Source organism: Salmo salar, chromosome 03 (genome assembly GCF_965601325.2).
Source record: "Salmo salar chromosome 03, fSalSal1, whole genome shotgun sequence".
NCBI classification, from domain to species: domain Eukaryota; kingdom Metazoa; phylum Chordata; class Actinopteri; order Salmoniformes; family Salmonidae; genus Salmo; species Salmo salar.
In genome coordinates this window covers 29,792,817-29,814,201 of record NC_138293.1, presented here as the reverse complement: position 1 = coordinate 29,814,201, position 21,385 = coordinate 29,792,817, and the positions used below count along the sequence as shown (strand labels likewise).

Genomic DNA, 21,385 nt, shown 5'->3' with positions numbered 1-21,385 from the left:
ACGGGGAGGGAGAGAGAGAGGCACAGAGGGGGGAGGGAGAGAGAGGCACAGAGGGGGGAGGGAGAGAGAGCACAGAGGGGGGAGGGGAGAGAGAGAGAGGCACAGAGGGGGGAGGGGAGAGGGGAGAGAGAGAGAGGCACAGAGGGGGGAGGGGAGAGAGAGAGGCACAGAGGGGGGAGGGGGAGAGAGACACAGGGGGGGAGGAAGTGAGAGAGGCACAGAGGGGAGGGGAGAGAGCACAGAGGGGGGAGAAAGGAGCAGAGAGGGAGGCACAGAGGGGGGTAGAGAGAGAGAGGCACATATGGTGGAGGGAGCGAGAGGCACAGAGAGAGAGGCACAGAGGGGGGAGGAAGTGAGAGAGAGAGAGAGCACAGAGGGGAGGGGAGAGAGGCACAGAGGGGGGAGGGGGGATAGAGGTGCAGAGAGAGAGGCACAGAGGGGGGAGGGGGGATAGAGGTGCAGAGAGAGAGAGGTACAGAAAGAGAGAGAGAGGCACAACGTTGTGCTGGAACACAAGAGAAAGTCGACAATCAACAATCAACTTCGAATCAGCAAAGCATGTGAGAATATCAGAACATTTCCCACATCAGAGGCAGATCACCATGACTGAAGTGGTAGCAGGGAAGACGTGGCAACCGCTGAAATAACAATAAAACCTCATATCATATCCTTACTGTACAACTCTTACAGATTAGTCAGAACAAGAATACCTCCTCAAACTAAAAATCTGAAGTAATCAGTCACCAATTTCACAGGCGCTGCACATGAGCTAATCAAATCACTCAATCTTATTTATCCATCATCTTTGATGTATCTACACTTCATCCACCCTCCCACCCTTTTGGCAGGAGGAGGGGGAGTCTGGAAACTGGACATCCTGTCTTTAGTGGAGTCTGTCTTGACCGTGTAAGATACACTGAGTTTCTATTATCTTGTGGATTTCTGAAGAAATTGTTGCTGAAGGAATTCAATTCCGAGAAACAGCACAACACCACACACCCATCACACCACAGGAGATGGTGGCACCTTAATCGGGGAGAAAGGGGTCGTGGTAATGACTGGAGCAGGTTCAGGGGAATGGTATGAAATACATCAAACACATGGTTTCCAGGTGTTTAATGCCATTCCATTTGCTCCATTCCGCACATTATTATTAGCAGTCACGAATGTTTGATCTTGAACAGAACATGACACGCAGAAATCGTAATGTTCAACCTGCGAGGACAGATACAGAAACCGGGAAAATTCCGAGCAACACAGGTAAGGTTAAAGCGGAAATCAGCTGTGGAAGTCAGTGGCGTCAGTTCAGCTAAACCTAGGGTATGGTAAAGTGTGTGTGTGTGTGTGGGGTACACCAAAAACAAACAAATGACCCATTCATTATCACAACAATATATTAGGTTTAAAGGTCTATGGAACGGCACTACTCAACGTCATAAATGTAGTAATTTACTTGTGGCGAGCTCATACAGCGCATCATGAAACAATACACGCAATCAAGTAACAAGAAGGCTGGCTTCAAATGCCGACATACATAGGCGGCACGTGAGTTTGAAGAAGTACTTCTTCACCATAAAATGTCACCTTTTAGATTAACGGGATTAGTTTTACTAGGGGAGATCGGATAACGTCATTATTTGCACGAGCACAAAACACCACATCTGTAATTTTAGTCCGGATCTGCCATGCCGGTAATTTCTACACGGCAGAAGAGTACCAATTCCAGACAGAATAACCTACTGTTTATTGGGGGAAAAACACGTAAATCCTCTGATAGTAGCCTACTAGTCCCGTGCGAATAGATATTCCTGTGTTTTGAGGGAAATGTCAAAGTTTGACAGGTGTTACTCGCGGTCTGCGTAAGAAAATAACTGTTTCGATCAATTTAACGAAGTGCTGCGCAAAGCCTATATATGAAGGGCCTACTTTCACAGTGAATGCTTAATACGTTTTGTGCGAATGAATTGAACATATGCGCAATATTGTTTTATGATTTATTTGGCTATTTAATGCAAACCTTGTTGTTAATAGATCGAAAAGCAGCATACAACTGAGCTAAACGCTTGGAAATGACAAGTTTACTTTCTCATCCATAGCCTTAAAAGGTCATATCAAGTGCAAGTGTGCTGTTTGGGTCACATCTGTAGGCTGGGGCATTTAGGACGTCTTCTACTGCGGATCGCTAAAATATTTTAATTATTATGATCACACTTCCTCAATTCAAATATAACGGCGATACTATACCATATATGGTTTGGTATTGTATACAGGGGCGAAAATCTGATATCAACTTTGGAGGGGACAATTACATGAAATTTTCTCAAGAGCAATTCCTGAGGGGGACACCAAAAGTAGTGCTGTAACACATAGCCTACATTGTAATATGGTAAATGTAGATTGAGGAACCAAAGAAATAAGGTGTTTGCCGTACTCCTAACTACCGGTACCCAAAACTACACAACTAATCACAACAGCAATACCATTGCCTTTAACAAATCTTAGTTCAGTCACCAGTTTAAGTTAAGAGTGGGGGTATCCATGGCATTTTCCAATTATGTTCCTATTTTACAGGTCCAAAAAATTGAGAACCTTTCATAATGTTGCCAAACAAAGACTCAACAAACTTACCTGAGACTCCCTGTCTCTGCCAGTCTGTCCCTGCATATCTGTCCCCAACTCTGCTGTCTGTGTGCCATCTGTGGCCTGCTCTGCCTAATGACATCATTGTGAAACATTTCCATTAGAATTACATTTCTTTCTTATGAACATTTTATCAACTAGTCTTTGAGATATTAGGCTACTAGGGTTCTTACTTTGCCTTTTGGTGTACTGAAAAATACTCTGATGTCCGTTTTATTTTTTTAATTTTTTTTCTGTCATTTTTCTACCTGGCTGGCTACACACACACACACACACACAGTGTGTAGGTTATTTACAGTAGGAGATGGGCTTCTATCATTCTATTTGGGTTCGATCTAAAACGGATTGCAGTGACGAGTTGACAGCTGTATGAGTTCACCATTTACACAACATATGCTGCAACCTTTTGCAATTTAATAGTTTGTTTCATATTGGCTGGCTTCCAACAATAGCTGAATTTGCAAAGCTAGCGAGCACCAATTCCATTTCAGTGGTGTTTGCTATAATCTTTGCTACCCGGGTTAAATAAAGGTGAAATAAAATAAATAAAAGTTTCCTTGCGACAATTTAGCTTTTGCAACGTGACCATTACATATATTTAAGACGATGTTAGAAGAGAGTATAGTTCTGTTCAGTTTGGACTTCAGTTTATCGCTAACCTTATCACAGGGAGTTTGAAGCACTAATCTTGGAATAAATTGACGATAGCAAAGATTCCATCTTTGACGACGCCACATAAATGGAATAGGTACTAGCTAGCTTAATAGTTAATATTTGTGCGCTAGCTCTGCAAATTCAACTAGAGTGTGCGTGAACCCTGCCAACATAAAACAAAACATTGCTATGGTGCGATTGACTGGATTAACCTCACTTCAGTTACGTGCATTGAGTGCCTTTCAGACAGTAGACACGACCCCTCTGTTACCTTGCCAACTAAGGAACTGCCAGTGGATCAAACCATTGTGAGGCAAAGGGTGGGGGGGGTCGCAATCTTTTGAAACTTAAAAACGAGCTATTAAGTGTATAATCAGCACAATTGCTTTCATTGCGTATTATTTAAATTACATAGTTATGTTTACAGTGATATATTGGGGGGGGGACAAATCATATTTTTCCCAGGATGGGGGGGTCGTGTCCCCCCCGGGATTTCCGCCCCTGGGTCTGGGGTATGCGGAAAGGAAACCTGGATATCTGTAGAGGTTTATGGCGATTAATATGTAACACAGAGAATATTCCTGCTGGATAAGTTACCTGCTGGATAATGTAGTAGGCTAATTTTATATAACAAATTAATGTTAATCCTTTTCTCCACAGCTCAAACAAATGGATTGGAGAGGTAAGTGAACACACTTCTCAGTATTTCGACTTCTGTTTTGCCGTCTTAGATTTCTCACCAGAGCTTTAAATACGCATCATCACCTCTGACTAATTGGCATGTACTGTAGTTGATCCCTGTCCTGCCACTTGTTGTGATCTATAGTAAAAAAGCACTATAGGCTGAGATTCATTTCTTGATTTTCTTATTTAATTTCAATGCATTGCATACATTTTCTTCAGCTTTTTTTAAATAGTATTATTTATTTTTTTACCAATAAGCTGACATGGTTATTGAAGATGGGCTTGTTTCAGTAACTCCATAAACCCATGTGCATTAGCTCTTGTTTGCTTTATTTCAGTTATATTTGTCTGCGCAGTAGCATGGCATGTTTCACTGGTGTCACAATCTTATGCCACAGGTGAGTTGTCATGTTTATTGACATTGAAGTTGCTTTTTTTGACATAATATATTCAACCAGTGTAATAATATTATAATGTAATATCTCTGGGTGCCCTATAGAAGAGGCCTTGTAAATATTCAGAGGTCTTTTTCCTTATTGACTAGCTAGAGCATACTGTCTGGCTGGAATATTCCTGTAATGTTCTCTACAGGAAGCCTATATAAGGGGTGCCAAATTGAAGAGCTTGAAACATCAGCCAGACAGTATGCTCTAGCTAGTCAACAATAAGGAAAAATACCTCTGTCTAGCTGTTTACCAGGCCTCTGCTATAGGGCGCCCAGAGATTTCAGACCATTTAGTTAAAATTATACAGTTATATTGTTAGTTGTGGTGTAAATGTTTTTTATTATAAATGTAAAACAAAAACCTCACAATTGACTTTTTTTTTTGTCTCTTGTAATGAGCTGCCTGATGAGGTCCAAGTCTCCAAATGCTCTGTTAAAGTAAACGTCTTCCCCCAGGTGGTGTGAATACATCTCTCTCTACAGCTCAGAGCAACTTGTCTCTGTGTTTCACCTGCAACGGTGAGAGATGTCAAGATGTGAAAAAGATTTTCAACTCAATGAGAGATGACAAAATTTGGACGCAAAGTACTGCAACGTCTGCCCTTCTTGGCTGTTCCCTGACCTCGTCTCCCTTTGCTGGGAAGTGTGTGCCATGTGTTGAGGACCGCAAGGTCTACATTGTTTGCCTTGACATGCCCAAGGATCTCAAACTGGACCTGGAGGATGGTGATGGCAACTCATTTTCCTACACTGAAGCTAGTGAGTACCACTTTGAGACGGTTTAGGATGACATGGGGGGGAAAGAACCAAAACCATATCTTGGTGACACTGAATGTCTAATGCATGGTGCTGTTATAATTAATCAGTAAGGCAAGAGGGGGTGTGATATATATGGCCAATATACCATGGCTGGGGCATACCTAAGAGCTCTTCTTACAGTGCTTTCAGAAAGTATTCAGACCCCCTGACTTTTCTTTCTTATTTTGTTATGTTACAGCCTTATTCTAAAATTGCTAAAAACGGGTTTCTAGCAATTTTTGCAAATGTATTAAAAATGGAAAATTACATTTACACAAGTATTCAGACCCTTTACTCAGTACTTTCGTTGACGCACCTTGGCAGCGATTACAGCATCAAGTCTTCTTGGGTATGACACTACAAGCTTGGCACACCTGTATTTGGGGAGTTTCTCCCATTCTTCTCTGCAGATCCTCTCAAGCTCTGTCAGGTTGGATGGGGAGCGTCGCTGCATAGCTATTTTCTGAGATGTTCGATCGGATTCAAGTCCGGGCTCTTGCTAGGCCACTCAAGGACATTCAGACTTGTCCCGATGCCACTCCTGCGTTGTCTTGGCTGTGTGCTTAGGGTCGTTGTGCTGTTAGAAGGTGAACTTTCACCCCAGTCTGAGAACCTGCTCCTGAGCGCTAAGGACTTCATCAAGTATCTCTCTGTACTTTGCTCCGATCTTTCTCTTGATCCTGACTAGTCTCCCAGTCCCTGCCGCTGAAAAACATCCCCACAGCATGATGCTGCCACCACCATGCTTCACCGTAGGGATGGGGCCGGGTTTCCTCCAGACGTGACACTTGGCATTTGGGCCAAAAAGTTTAATCATGGTTTCATCAGACCAGAGAATCTTGTTTCTTGTGGTCTGATAGTCTTTTGGTTCCTTTTGGCAAACGCCAAGCAGGCTGTCAGGTGCCTTTTACTGAAGAGTGGCTACTGTCCGGTCACTATACCATAAAGGCCTGATTGGTGGAGTGCTGCAGAGATGGTTGTCCTTCTGGAAGGTTCGCCCATCTCCACAGAGGAACTCTGGAGTTCTGTCAGTGACAGAACGGGTTCTTGCTCACCTCCCTGAACAAGGCCCTTCTCCACCGATTGCTCAGTTTGGCCAGGCGGCCAGCTCTAGGAACAGTGTTGGTGGTTCCTGTCACGGCTGTCGTAGGAATGAGCGGACCAAAGTGCAGCGTGTGTGTCGTTCCACATTTTATTTACACTGAAACTATGCAATACATATAAATAAACTGAATGACAAAAACAACAAACCGTGACGCAGAGTAAACATACACATGCTCAAAAACAATCTCCCACCAACCCAGGTGGAAAAAACCCTACTTAAGTATGATCTCCAATTAGAGACAACGAGGACCAGCTGCCTCTAATTGGAGATCATCTCAAACAAAGCCCAACATAGAAATACAAAAACTAGAACAACCCAACATAGAAATACAAAACTAGAACATAACAACATAGAAAACTAAACTAGAAAACCCCCCTGTCACGCCCTGACCTACTCTACCATAGAAAATAACAACTTACTATGGTCAGGACGTGACAGTTCCAAACTTCTTCCATTAATAAATGATGGAGGCTACTGATTTTGGGGACCTTCAATGCTGCAGAAATGTTTTGGTACTGTTCCCCAGATCTGTTCCATGACACAATCCTTTTTCTGAGCTCTACGGACAGTTTCTTCGACCTCATGGCTTGGTTTTTTGATCTGAGATGCACTGTCAACTGTGGGACCTTATATAGACAGGTTTGTGTCTTTCCAAATCATGTCCATTCAATTGAATTTACCACAGGTGGACTCCAAGTTGTAGAAACATCTTAAGGATGATCAATGGAAACAGGATGCACCTGAGCTCATAGCAAAGAATCTGAATACTTATGTAGTAAGGTATTTGTTTTTATTTGTAATAAATTAGCAAACAATATGGGGTATTGTGTGTTCATTGCTGAGGATTTTTATTTTATCTTAACGAAATGTGGAAAAAGTCAAGGGGTCGGAATACTCTCCGAAGGCACACTTGCCATATAAAACCCTTAGCCGTGGTATATTGGCCATATACCACAAATCCTGAGGTGTCTTACTGTTATTATAAACTGTTTACCAATGTATTTAGAGCAGTAAAAATAAATGTTGTCATACCCATGGTATACAGTCTGATATAACACTGCTGTCAGCCAATCAGCATTCAGGGCTCAAACCACCCAGTTCATAATAGGCATGTATGACCCCCTAATAATGTCTTCATAAACCATTTGTACCATCTGCACAACAGGTCACTCCTTTAAGCTTTCTTTACTCTCATTTCAGCATGCCCTAGACTGACGGCGTCTAGAGCTGTAGGTCACGCTGGACACAACAGTAATTTCAGTGTTTGTGAGTTTCCTAGTAAGTAAACAAATGTGCGTGTGTGTATATAGTGCACTTTACATTAGTGCACTTATTACAGTTTAATTATTACTGTAATCATAGTGTAACAAGTATTGTAATTAACCATTGGTACATTGTACTTACATTGTACTAAGGATTAGGGCTAAGGTTAGAGCATAGTGTAACCATTTTTATAGCAGTGTCTCAAACCAGTCACTCCTATGAGCATTTCCTAGCTTATCCAGCCCTCTGTTGTATAGTGCCTTCAGAAAGTGTGCCTTCAGAAAGTGCATGTCTCTTGACTTATTCCACATTTTGTTACAGCCTGAATTCAAAATGGATAAAGTAAAGTTCTCACCCATTTACACACAATACCCCATAATGACAAGGTTAAAAACATGTTTAATATATTTTTTGCAAATGTATTAAAAATGAAATACAAAAATATCAAATTTACATAATGATTCAATACATGTTAGAAGCAGCGATTACAGCTGTGTCTTTCTGGGTAAGTCTAAGAGCTTTGCACACTATTTACATTCTTTTTTAAATTCTTCAAGGTTTGTCAAGTTGGTTGTTGATCATTGCTAGACAGCCATTTAAGTCTTGCCATAGATTGTCAAGATTTAAGTCAAAACTGTAACCAGGCCACTATTGTCCTGCTGAAAGGTGAATTTGTCTGTGGCTGTTGGAAAGCGGACTAAACCAGGTTTTCCTTTAGGATTTTTCCTGTGCTTAGCTCTATTCCATTACTTTTTATAAAAGGAATAACTCCCTAGTCCTTACTATGATTTTATTTTTTATTTCACCTTTATTTAACCAGGTAAGCTAGTTGAGAACAAGTTCTCATTTACAACTGCGACCTGGCCAAGATAAAGCAAAGCAGTGCGACAGAAACAACACAGTTACACATGGAATAAACAAGTGTACAGTCAATAACACAATAGAAAAGAGTCTATATACAGTGTGTGCAAATGGCATGAGGAGGTATGGCAATAAATAGACCATAGTAGCAAAGTAATTACAATTTAGCAGATTAACACTGGAGTGAGATGAGCAGATGATGGTGTGTAAGTAGTTATACTGGTGTGCAAAAGAGCAGCAATGTAAATAAAAACAATATGGGGATGAGGTAGGTAGATTGGGTGGGCTATTTACAGATGGATTATGTACAGCTGCAGCGATCGGTTAGCTGCTCAGATAGCTGATGTTTAAAGTTAGTGAGGGAAGAAGAGAACTGGAAGGAATTGGATTGGAGATGTTTGATATGAGTCTGGAAGGAGAGTTTAGTCTAGCCAGACACCTAGGTATTTGTAGTTGTCCATGGATTCTAGGTCAGAACCGTCCAGAGTAGTGATGCTAGTCGGGCGAGCGGGTAGCGAACGGTTGAAAAGCATACATTTGGTTTTGCTAGCGTTTAACATCACTAGGGTAGGGGGCACTATTTTCACCTCCGGATGACAAGCGTGCCCAAAGTAAACTGCCTGCTACTCAGGCCCAGAAGCTAGGATATGCATATAATTGGTAGATTTGGTTAAAAACACTAAAGTTTCCAACTGTTAAAATAATGTCTGAGTATAACAGAACTGATATGGCAGGCGAAACCCTGAGGACTGCTGTTTCCTGATGTCCACGATCATATGCTTTTGTTGGGTGAGGTTGTTTTCCTGACACCACACTCCGAGTGCCCTCACCTCCCCCCTATAGGCTGTCTCGTCGTTGTTGGTAATCAAGCCTACTGCTGTTGTGTAGTCTAAACTTGATGATTGAGTTGGAGGCATGCATGGCCACGCAGTCATGGGTGAATAGGGAGTACAGGGAGTACAGGAGGGGGCTGACCATGCACCCTTGTGGGGCCCAAGTGTTGAGGATCAGCGAAGTGGAGATGTTTCCTACCTTCACCACCTGGGGGCGGCCCGTCAGGAGGTCCAGGACCTAATTGCACAGGGTGGGGTTCAGACCCAGGGCCCCTAGCTTAATGATGAGCTTGGAGGGTACTATGGTGTTGAACGCTGCGCTGTAGTCAATGAATAGAATTCTTACATAGGTATTCCTCTTGTCCAGGTGGGATAGGGAAGTGTGATGCATTGTCTGTGGACCTATTGTGGCGGTACGCAAATTGAAGCGGGTCTAGGGTGACGGGTAAGGTGGAGGTGACATGATCCTTGACTAGTCTCTCAGTACTTAATGATGACAGAAGTGAGTGCTACGGTGCGGTAGTCATTTACTTCAGTTACCTTGGCCTTCCTGGGTTCAGGAACAATGGTGGCCATCTTGAAGCATGTGGAGACAGCAGACTGGGAGAGATTGAATATGTCTATAAACACACCAGCCAGCTGCTCTGCGCATGCTCTGAGGACACGGCTAGGGATGCCGTCTGGGCCGGCAGCCTTGCGAGGGTTAACACGTTTAAATGTCTTAATCACGTCAGCCACGGAGGAAAGCCCACAGTCCTTGGTAGCGGGCTGTGTCGGTGGCACTGTATTATCCTAAAAGCGGGCAAAGAAGGTGTTTAGTTTGTCTGGAAGCAAGACGTCGGTGACGTGGCTGGTTTTCTGTTTGTAGTCTGTTATTGTCTGTAGACCCTGTCACATGTCTGAGCCGTTGAATTGCGACTCCACTCTGTCTATATTGACATTTCACTTGTTTGATTGCATTGCGGAGGGAATAACTACACTGTTTGTATTCGGCCATATTCCCAGTCAACTTTTCCATGGTTAAATTATGCAGCCACCACCATGCTTGAAAGTATGAAGAGGTACTCAGTGATTGTGTTGGATTTGCCCCAAACACAATGCTTTGTATTCGGGGCATAAAGTTAATTTCTTTGCCACATTTTTTGCAGTGTTAAATTAGTGCCTTGTTGCAAACAGGATGCATATTCTGTACAGGTTCCTTTTCACTCAGTCATTTAGATTAGTATTGTGGAGTAACTACAATGTTTGTTTCCTATCACAGCCATTGAGCTAAAACTGTTTTAAAGTCACCATTGGTCTCATGGTGAAATCCCTGTGAGGTTTCCTTCCTCTCCGGCAACTGAGTTAGAAAGGAAATTCACTGCTTGACTAAGGGGCCTCACAGAAAATGTTTTTTGTGGGGTAGAAAGACAAGGTAGTAATTTAAAAAAATCATGTTAAACATTATTGCAAACAGTCCATGCAACTTATGGGACTTGTTTAGCACATTTTTACTACTGAACTTATTTAGGCTTGCCATTACAAAGGGGTTGAATACTTATTGACTCAAGACAATTCAGCTTTTCATTTGTTATTGATTTGTAACAATTTCAAAAAACATAATTCCACTTTGACATTATGGGGTATTGTGTGTGTGTAGGCCAGTGGCTGTAACAACAAAATCTGGAAAAAGTCAAGGGGTGTGAATACTTTCTGAAGGTACAGTATGTAATCATTCCTGTACTGTCATTACAGATTGCTCCAGCATTGTTTTAATTCAATATTCAAACAATTTTAAAGAAAACATAACTCATGGTTATTTTCCGTTACATGAGCAAATTCTATAACACTGATCAGCAGTCTGGGTGTTGTAAAAGTGTTTGTCTTTAACAGGTGGAGTCAGAGGTCTTGCTGGGCATGGTGGTGAGTAAAGAAAACCCACAGCAATGCTCAGCTCGTGTGCACCGAGAATAAAGATACAATCTCTGAATACTTGGATGTGGTTGTGTGTGCGAGAGAGACTTTGTTGTTTGTAGAGGACATTCTACAAATCATATCTGAAGATCAGCAATGGGTAGAAGTGTATATCAGTGTTAGATGATTCATTTTCTTTGTGCTTAACTGCTCTCCTTGTCCTCTTCTCCCACTTCAATCTCTGATGGCACTGGGGGCTTATACAAAGGAGCAATGATCAGCATTGGCATGTTAGCAGCTGCCGTCATCTTTGTCGCTTACTACAGAAGCCAGACCAAATCAAGTAAGTAAGCAGGCAAGGGGCGGGGGTGATACAGGGTTTACTGGCTCAACAAATGTCCCTTTCTATAGGACAATACAGGTTTAACACATTTTGCTGGATTTTTATACAGTCACTTAGCCTGTGCACCTGACTGTTTGTTGCCTTCTGCTTCTAAGCTGAGCTGTAAAGCAAATCAATTTGTATTTGTCACTTGCTTTGTTAACAACCACTGTAGACTAACAGTGAAATGCTTAACACAGATTAAGTCGGAAGTTTACATACACTTAGGTTGGAGTCATTAAAACTCGTTTTTCAACCACTCCACAAATTTCTTGTTAACAAACTATAGTTTTGGAAAGTCGGTTATGACATCTACTTTGTGCATGACACAAGTCATTTTTCCAACAATTGTTAACTGACAGATTATTTCACTTATAATTCACTGTATCACAATTCCAGTGGGTCAGAAGTTGACATACACTAAGTTGACTGCCTTTAACCTGTCTGGGCTAGGGGGCAGTATTTTCACGGCCGGATAAAAAACGTACCCGATTTAACATAATCTCATGTTTTGCTTTCGCTGTAAAGCCTTTTTTGAAATCGGACAATGTGGTTAGATTAACGAGAGTCTTATCTTTCAAATGGTGTAAAATAGTCGTATGTTTGAAATATTGAAATTATTGCATTTTTGAGGCATTTGTATTTCGCGCCACGCGATTCCACTGGCTGTTGAATAGAGTGGGACGCTAACGTCCCACCTAGCCCATAGAAGTTAAACAGCTTGGACAATTCATGGCTTTAGAAGCTTCTGATAGGCTAATTGACATCATTTTAGTCAATTGGAGGTGTGCATGTATTTCAAGGCCTAGCTTCAAAGTCAGTGCCTCTTTGCTTGACATGGGAAAATCAAATCAGCCAAGACCTCAAAGAAATTGTAGACCTCCACAAGTCTGGTTCATCCTTGGGAGCAGTTTCCAAATGCCTGAAGGTACCACCTTCATCTGTACAAATAATAGTACGCAAATATAAACAGCATGGGTCCACGCAGCTGGCATACCGCTCAGGAAGGAGACGGGTTCTGTCTCCTAGAGATGAATGTACTTTGGTGCAAAAAGTGCAAATCAATCCCAGAACAACAGCAAAGGACCTTGTGAAGATGCCGGAGGAAACGGGTACAAAAGAATCTATATCCACAGTAAAACGAGTCCTATATCGACAAAGGCTGCTCAGCAAGGAAGAAGCTTCTGCTCCAAAACCATCATAAAAGCCAGACTATGGTTTGCAATTGCACATGTGGACAAAAATTTTACTTTTTGGAGAAATATCCTCTGGTCTGATGAAACAAAAATAGAACTGTTTGCCATCATGACCATTGTTATTTTTGGAGGAGAAAGGGAAAGGCTTGCAAGCCAAAGAACACCATCCCAACCGTGAAGCACGGGGGTGGCAGCATCATGTTGTGGGGGTGCTTTGCTGCAGGAGGGACTGGTGCACTTCACAAAATAGATGGCATCATGAGGGGCAAAAAATGATGTGGCTATATTGAAGCAACATCTCAAGACATCAGTCAGGAAGTTAAAGTTGTGGCAAAATGGCTTAAGGACAACAAAGTCAAGGTACTGGAGTGGCCATCACAAAGCCCTGACCTCAATCCCACAGAAAATGTGTGGGCAGAACTGAAAAAGGCGTGTGCGAGCAAGGAGGCCTACAAACCTGACTCAGTTACACAAGCTCTGTCTGGAGGAATGGGCCAAAATTCACCCAACTTATTGTGGGAAGCTTGTGGAAGGCTACCCGAAATGTTTGACTGAAGTTCAACAACTTAAAGGCAATGCTACCAAATACTAATTGAGTGCATGTAAACTTCTGACCCACTGGGAATGTGAAAGAAAAGCTGAATTCATTCTCTCTACTATTATTCTGACATTTCACATTCTTAAAATAAAGTGGTGATCCTGACTGATCTAAGACTGACTTTTTACTAGGATTAAATGTCAGGAATTGTGAAACTGAGTTTAAATGTATTTGGCTAAGGTGTATGTAAACTTCCGACTTCAACTGTATGTATGACTGAAATATACAGTATCATTGATGTGTTCTCTTTTGGCAGATGTATTTGAGTGACGTCTTTCATGTGGTTGTCTTTACAGGTATTGTCTAGTGTCAACTTCAGAAGTCCACTCAGAGGAACACCAGACCCATTTAAAGTTATTAAAGACTGTCACGTCTACTGCTCCCCCTCTCCGGCGCACAGAGGGAGGGGGGCAGAACATGAGACAGAGCTGCATTTCATGACAAAATGTGAAAAATATAAAACAATTAGAGAGTGTAATTTCCCCATTTTGAAACCCTTATTCAAGGTTTCAAAGACCTCTCTGGTGAGAGTAGGCTACCCTTCCTGTTGGGGGAAGACGCAGAGAGCTGGGGGTTGGCAGCGCACTACATTGCTGCCTGCCATAAGATGAGGGACAGTGTCTGACAGACCAATCAACCTGCACATAAGCTTTGGCAATATGTACATTGTTACGTTATGCCAATAAAGTGAATTGAATTGAATTGACACACACACACACACACACACACACACACACACACACACACACACACACACACACACACACACACACACACACACACACACACACACACACACAGAGAGAGAGAGGGGGGAGGGAGAGAGAGCACAGGGGGGAGGGGGAGAGAGGCACAGTTAGGGAGAGAGGCACAGAGGGGGGAGAGAGAGAGCACAGAGGGGGAGGGGAGAGAGAGGGACAGAGGGGGGATAGAGGTGCAGAGAGAGAGGTACAGAAAGAGATAATGCTGAACCTGAGTGGCTTCTGCCTTAGAACAGGACAGGTGAGGCTGTGTTGGTTAAGGAATGTATCTGTTATTTAGCAGGTCACTGGGGACACAGAGAGGGAATGCAAAGACAGGGAGAACAGCAAGTCGTACCTACTTACTAGAGCAAAGGCCATTTGGAAGCATGGTTTGATCAGGAGGCTCACTTGAAGACAGTGGATTACAATATCCTACTGGTCCTCAGCCACCTCCTTTATAACATCCAAAATGTCATCTTTAGATTGATTTGATTAGGCACAATACAAGCCGGGATTTCTGGCTGCTCTATTAGCAGGGCTATTTCTCCATGTTGTGGATGTCTATTCATATGTTTGTATGTATGCTGTCACTGTTTTATTATTATTTGGAAAACCCCTACCCTGCCCCCCTTCCTCCTGAGAAGTGATCAGCAGTCATACCACTCTGAGCCCACCCACCACCTGATCATCCTGTCCTCTACCGTTACACCCCGCTGGAAACAGGAAACTACTGTGGAAATGTGTATATTTGCAGAGCAAGTCGATCATATCAGATTGTTTAATTAAATAGAATGTTCTGGATCCCCCTCTCTGACACCAGCCTGAAACATGTGACCTCACAGTATACCTACAGTCTGAGCCAAATGCTTAAGAACTATTAGAGAAGAATAAACACACTTCACAATCACCACTATAATCTAAAACATTAGGCTCACAACTTTCACATTGCCAGAGACCTTAGAACACAATAAGCAGACAGCTGTGGATATCAGAACAAATAAACATGGTAATATCCTGAATGTGTAGCTTATAGAGAGACCGGAAGTATGGTGTAGAGAGACACAGCTCCAGGACTACACCCAGAAAACCCCTACAGTTTCCCAATGATGGCCAAAGGTTAAGTTGCTGCTGTGTGTGTGAGAGAGAGAGAAAGTGAGTTCTGTCTGAGGAGAACAGGGCAGGTGAGGCTACAGAAATGTGCCTGTTATTCAGCTGACTGCTCTTCCCCTTTTCGACTGAGTCAGTCTAGCTTGGACAAAACATTTCTCAGAAACAGATAGTATATGTGGTTTCCATGGACACAGAGATGTTACAGCTCGTTGAAAAAAGGAAACGTCACTAAACTGTTTAGTTAAATAGGAGGTTCTAGGTCCCTCTAGCACCAGTCTGAAACATGAGACCTCACAGTACCTACTGCTCATTGCAGTGCAATAAGTGGGCTGCTCTACTTGCCCATTGTTGGGTTCTAGCTTGAAATACACTTATTCACATTACCATACTAGACCTTATTGGTGCTTTACATGTATAAGGAATGTATATGTTAGGGTCAATGGAGGGTGGATAAGAACTAGGTGTATGGAAAGTTACTGGCTGACACAATGGAGTGCAGAAAGTTTACATTCTGTCAAAACATGCTATTGTTAAATCTCATGGCTCGTAAAGAGGGAGGCACAGGGCAACAGTCTTGTTTCAGTCACTGATAAGGTAGGACAGTCGTAGAGTAGTGAGGAGCGAGGAATTCGGACCGAGGTCAGATCAGATGAAGTGAGAGGAACAGTCCTATTACACACACACACACTTCGACTCCCACAAATGTTCTAGCATCAGGCAGGGCCATGACTACACCAGTGAGAGGAACCAATTAAGTAGAAACAGAGATGTATTGGCTGTCTAGATGTGCAAGGAGTTGACCCCACCTAGTCCGAGGGCATAAATAAAGAGCATTCAGAAAGTATTTAGACCCCTTGACTTTTCCCACGTTGTTACGTTACAGCCTCATTCTAAAATTGATTAAATAAATAAAATCCTCAATCTACACACAATACCCCATAATGACAAATGTATTAAAAATTTAAAAAGATACCTTATTTACATAAGTATTCAGACCCTTTGCTATGAGTCCCGAAATTTAGCTCAGGTGCATCCTGTTTCCTTTGATCATCCTTGAGATGTTTCTACAACTTGATTGGAGTCCACCTATGGTAAATTCAGTTGTTTGGACATGATTTGGAAAGGCACACACCTGTCTATATAAGGTCCCACAGTTGACAGTGCATGTCGGAGCAAAGAACAAGTCATGAGGTTGAAGGAAGTGTCTGTAGAGCTCCAAGACAAGATTGTGTTGAGGCACAGATTAGGGGAAGGGTACTAAATAATTTCTGCAGCATTGACGGTCCCCAAGAATACAGTGGCCTCCATCATTCTTAAATGTAAGAAGTTTGGAACCACCAACACTCTTCCTAGAGCTGGCCGCCCGGCCAAACTGAGCAATCGGGGGAGAAGGGCCTTGGTCAGGGAGGTAACCAAGAATCCGATGGTCACTCTGATAGAGCGCTAGAGTTCCTCTGTAGAGATGGGGGAACCATCCACTCGTCTACCCCCGCTACACCCTTAATTTTAGCAGATAGCTTGTCAAGTCTCAGTAGGGCTTAAAATCATATAATTTCCATTACAATCCACCCGATTGGCTAAACATTTCACATCCATTATAACACATCTATTTTTATTGGATTCAGAAATTTCACACAAAATCAAACTAATTCAGGAAACTCTAAAGATGGTCTCATCTAACATGTGCTCCTCATAATTGAATGAATCCTCCACCTGGCACGGCGGTAGGTATTTGTCGTCCCACTGGTCTGAACTTTGACTCGGTCCGTATCTCACCATCTGCTCCGTTATCGATCTCCCTATAGTTCTGGTGATTAAACCTCATACAGGTGAAAGCAGCCCATAATACAGTTCTTACAACACTTTTCCATTTCCCAAACATGAGCTGTGTTATCAGGAATGTACGTACAGCAATGAACTTACTCATTCTACCTACACCATCCTCTTTTGCCAATAACCTATCGAGAGTCAGTCTATTTTACCAGGTCATGAGGGAGGTGGTGGATAATTGGTCAGAGAACCTCTTTACTGCATCCTCGGTTTCATTCATGAATCTCTGTTGATTATAAAAGATGTCATTAATCCAATTCACATTTTTATTTATTGTCAACTACCATAATAATGTAGTGTTAAAGCATTCACATATTTGATTCATAGCTTTGTATTCATCTGGCACTTCCCTGAGGATCCCAATAGCATCCATCTAGACAAAGCTAATCCCATCCTGGTCAAAACTCCTCCTGTGCCTACTTTAGCCTCCTATAACTGGCCTCTGATGACTAACTCGAACTGGTTGGACCAATAACCCCAGGGCGCAAGTTCCTAACCACCCTTTGTGGTAATTTCTGTCGTATGCTGGTACTAGCCCACCCTACATCAGTTATAGGTGCTGTGAGGTTAAGAATTTTCTATTCATCTTTCAAACCCAAGTCAGTCACATTAACAATTACTTTCCAGCTTTTAAAATCATCCAAGTTCTCGGTGCCATTCTTGTATCTATAACACTGGTGCTCATCAGGAATTTAAGTGAACCTAGGTGGGTTGGCTGAGTACTTCAATCTGGCCCACCCAGTCCCTGCACAGTTGTCTGCTTTCCCAGGAAGTTGTTAAATGTTTACCTTAAATTCTACATCTTGATCTTTTTTGATTCCTTATTCTGCATGTCACTCATCAGTGTATTATATAGTTTCTCTTTTACTTCTTCTCAATGACAACGGTATCGTATGATTAGTACCAGAAGGTGGTGGATCTGAATGTATCAGAAAGATTAGACTATGATGCAGCTCAGAGTCTCTACTCTTCCCAAAAACCGCCAACCCTCTCCTGCCCTTACTCTCTCTGCTTGGTACCACCCCATACTCACACCTCTAGGAGCACACACAGTGATGAACGGTCGGGATAGGAAATCTTCGTTAAGGAGGTAACCCCCGGACCCTGTTGGTACTCGGTTCTTCTCCTAACTCTGTGTGTGTGATCAGCAGTGCTCATATGTGTACATACCTTCTTGCAGTGGATAACGTGGACCCAAGTAACTCTCTCAGCTTTTCTAATGGCAAAGGCAATGGTTTAACAGCACCTGGTATGGGCCTTCCCAACGGGACTGCTTCCAGTTTTTTCTCCTCAGGGACTGGATCCACACCCAGTCTCCTGGTTGTATTGAGTGAATCCCCTTCTCCTGTGATTCACCTGTTGGACACAAAATCTTGGACATACGGGTTTGGTTAACAAACAGTCTTCTCGTGTTCTGTTAGTATTTCTTCAACTTCTATGTCTACCTGTTCTGGTATCTCTATTCTCCCTAACTCTGGCATTCTATAGGCTCTACCTGATTAGCTAAAATGTCATCCATCATTTAAAGAGATAGATCCCTGTAAACCAACTCTAGGGATAATATCTTGACCTCATATTTTAGTTACCATAATCATGTCCACCAAGTAGGTTGGGAACGCTTCTACCCATTTGCTATACTTATCTATTATTGTTAAACACCCCTTCTTCCCCTCAATTTGGAATAGTTCAATAAATCCATTTCCAAATGTTGGAATGGATATTCTACAAAAAAATGTTTTTGTTTAAGTAATATGTTCTTGTTTAAGTAATTATCCTAACCTGTTCTATCGCCTGCTCTACCATACTCCCCCTATTTATACATGGCTCAAGCCATGTATCAATTTTGCTGCATATCTAAACAATGTCTTTGGTAAGATCAGTAAATTATCCTTATGTCAGCCCTTCTCTTGTAGGATTGCCCTCTTTTATTGTCCACATGTCCAACTCTCCCTGGGGCATTCATCCTTAGTTCTTTCACATGCATTGCTTGCTCTTTGGGGTTTTAGGCTGGGTTTCTGTACAGCACTTTGAGATATCAGCTGATGTACGAAGGGCTATATAAATACATTTGATTTGATTTTAGTTACCCTGTAACAATTCTCTGTCAATTGTCTTATTCAAGATTTATCTGTCTGCTTTGTATGGTTTTTAATGCCTATGTGCTTGTCTGTGTAAATAGTCATATCTCTTAGAGAATTTACCAAACATAAACTTAAAATCAAAACTAAAATACATGCCAATGGAGCCGATAGTCCCTCCATGTATTAATATCCTAACTAAGCGAACCAAACTAAATTATCTTCCTATCTTCTATTCTTATGTCTTTTCTGTCTGTCCCAGTGTTATTTCTGTCCTCACCTGTTTATAATTTAACTATGCTGGTCTTCACTCACTAACCGTTATCTAATTCTTCTGTCACTTTTATCTTCTCTTCCTGGCTTATGCTCTCCTCCTGCTACTTCCAACCCATCAAGGTCTCAGCAGTGCAGGGGAGGACTTCTCCATCTGCCCTTCCTTCTATCTGTCTGTCTGTCTTTCTCCTAACTGTCAGTATCAAATATGGTTTGTTTCCAAATATTGACTAAATGTCTCATGGTCTGCCTTGTTGCACTTCTGATTTTTTAGAAAAATCAACCTGTCTAGTTATTGCATATCTACTTAATTTTATCTCGATACCCTCAATGATCCTGGATCACCTACAAATGTCATATCTCAGACCTGTTGACATAAGTCTACCATTATTAAACTTACTCACAACAAAATATAATGGTACTATTATGTCAATTCCACAGCCTTGTTGTGTTAAATCTCTTACACTGCTTACAACCACAACTGACTTCCTAAGGGAAAATACTTATCTAGATAATGTAAAAAATACCCCTGCTTATTAATCTGAACTACTCCACAAAGAAAATGTATTATATCCTTATCGTCATTCTGTCTTCTCATTTGAACTTTAACTCCATCATAATTATTAGTTCTACAAATTTCCTTAAAATCAATATCACCAATGACCTTAAATTCACTATCCAATTGGCTTCTCAATGTGGCTGATCAGACCACAAGGGGGAGCCCTGATAGAGGTCAAAAGTCATACCACCCTTTCAGAACCATGTTCCTTACTACATTAGACCAATTAAAGAAAAACCTTCATCATTTTCTACATATTTTATCTCAGGTTCCCAGAACATTTCCCTTATCCAAAGACTTCACGTGTTTAATTAGAACTCAGAAAACAAAACTTCAACGGCTCCATGTATGTATAACTTCTAAGATTCCATATGTGTGTGTGTGTGTGTGTGTGTACCTTTAAGATATCGTGTCTTCTAGGTATACAGCAAATGGAAATCTCACCAAATCCAAAAGAAATAGCATATCCCAACATAGTATTTTAAAGATACCAACAAATAGTTATACACGATTTGTTGTGTATGGGTATTTGCTAACCCTAGTTAAAAACAAATAACATTTCCAGTCCTTTTTCAATTTGGTAGAAATATGCCTCTCTCACTCACTCCCTCACTCACTCCATTGCGCAACATGGTGTTGAGCGATATCCATGAATTCCAGCACACTCTTAGCTGTGATTCCCAACACCTTTTCACATTCCACCCTCACCTGGTCTGGCAACCCTTGCATGCAGTTAGCAAGGAATAAGTGCTTCATGGTGTCTTTCCCTGGTTCTTCATTCCAAGCCTGCCTCCAGAGGCCCCTTGCCTTTTTCATGTATACGGGCACACTCTCCTCTTCCTCCAGTGTCAGTGTCCGCATCAGCTGAGGTCTTGGCTGGGTCGGGTACTTGTGCCTGACAGCGTCCCATGCTTGTCCTCGGTATTGATCAAACCTGGTAGCTGCTCCCACCATTCCTCTTAACCCTGCAGCAGTCCTGACTTCTGTGTTCTTGGTCTCCAATATACCTGTTCATTTCCGCGGCCATATCACCTACTGTGAGTTCGTCAGCCGCCGTCTGACTTTCAAATGCTTTTACCCATCTATCCCCTGACTCCTCAGGCGCAGGCAGGCTATCGATTAGGGTCTGTATATCCCGGTGAGCCCATGGCTTATACACTGCTGTACCTCCGGGTGTATCCCTCAGCGGATACAGCCCCATTGTCATCCTTTCATGACTCCTGCTTCTCGTGTGGTATGTTGGGGCATACCCCGGGTTCCACATGTCCCCTTCAAATGTTCCACACAGAACTTTGGGTTCTCTCTCTCCTTCTTTTTCCCTCCTATGTCTATGCAGTTGCCCCTTTCTAGGTGGCCTGGTCTGTCACTTCGATCTTGCTCTTCGTCAAGTTCTCAGTCTTTTCTAGTATTCTTATCTGTACTTCTCCTACAAATGGAAAA

The 21,385-nt window shown here is 42.2% G+C and overlaps 1 protein-coding gene across 5 annotated transcripts; it reads left to right on the top strand.

Annotated features, from left to right (window-relative positions):
- Positions 1-876: 876 nt before the first annotated feature.
- On the top strand, positions 877-14,049 carry LOC123741626 (uncharacterized). 5 transcript variants are annotated; one of them, XM_045714706.2, is made up of 8 exons: positions 877-1,260; positions 3,955-3,976; positions 4,317-4,376; positions 4,880-5,182; positions 7,527-7,604; positions 11,156-11,185; positions 11,458-11,519; positions 13,649-14,049. In XM_045714706.2, the coding sequence occupies exons 1-7, from the start codon at positions 1,207-1,209 to the stop codon at positions 11,469-11,471; spliced, it is 561 nt and encodes a 186-aa protein (XP_045570662.1). In that variant the 5' UTR covers positions 877-1,206; the 3' UTR covers positions 11,472-11,519; positions 13,649-14,049. The 5 variants fall into 5 exon arrangements, with proteins under 5 accessions (XP_045570662.1, XP_045570660.1, XP_045570663.1 ...); XM_045714704.2 differs by having other exon boundaries at positions 880-1,260; positions 11,445-11,519; positions 13,649-14,044; XM_045714709.2 differs by having other exon boundaries at positions 882-1,260; positions 7,527-7,577; positions 13,649-14,047.
- The last annotated feature ends 7,336 nt before the right edge of the window (positions 14,050-21,385 follow it).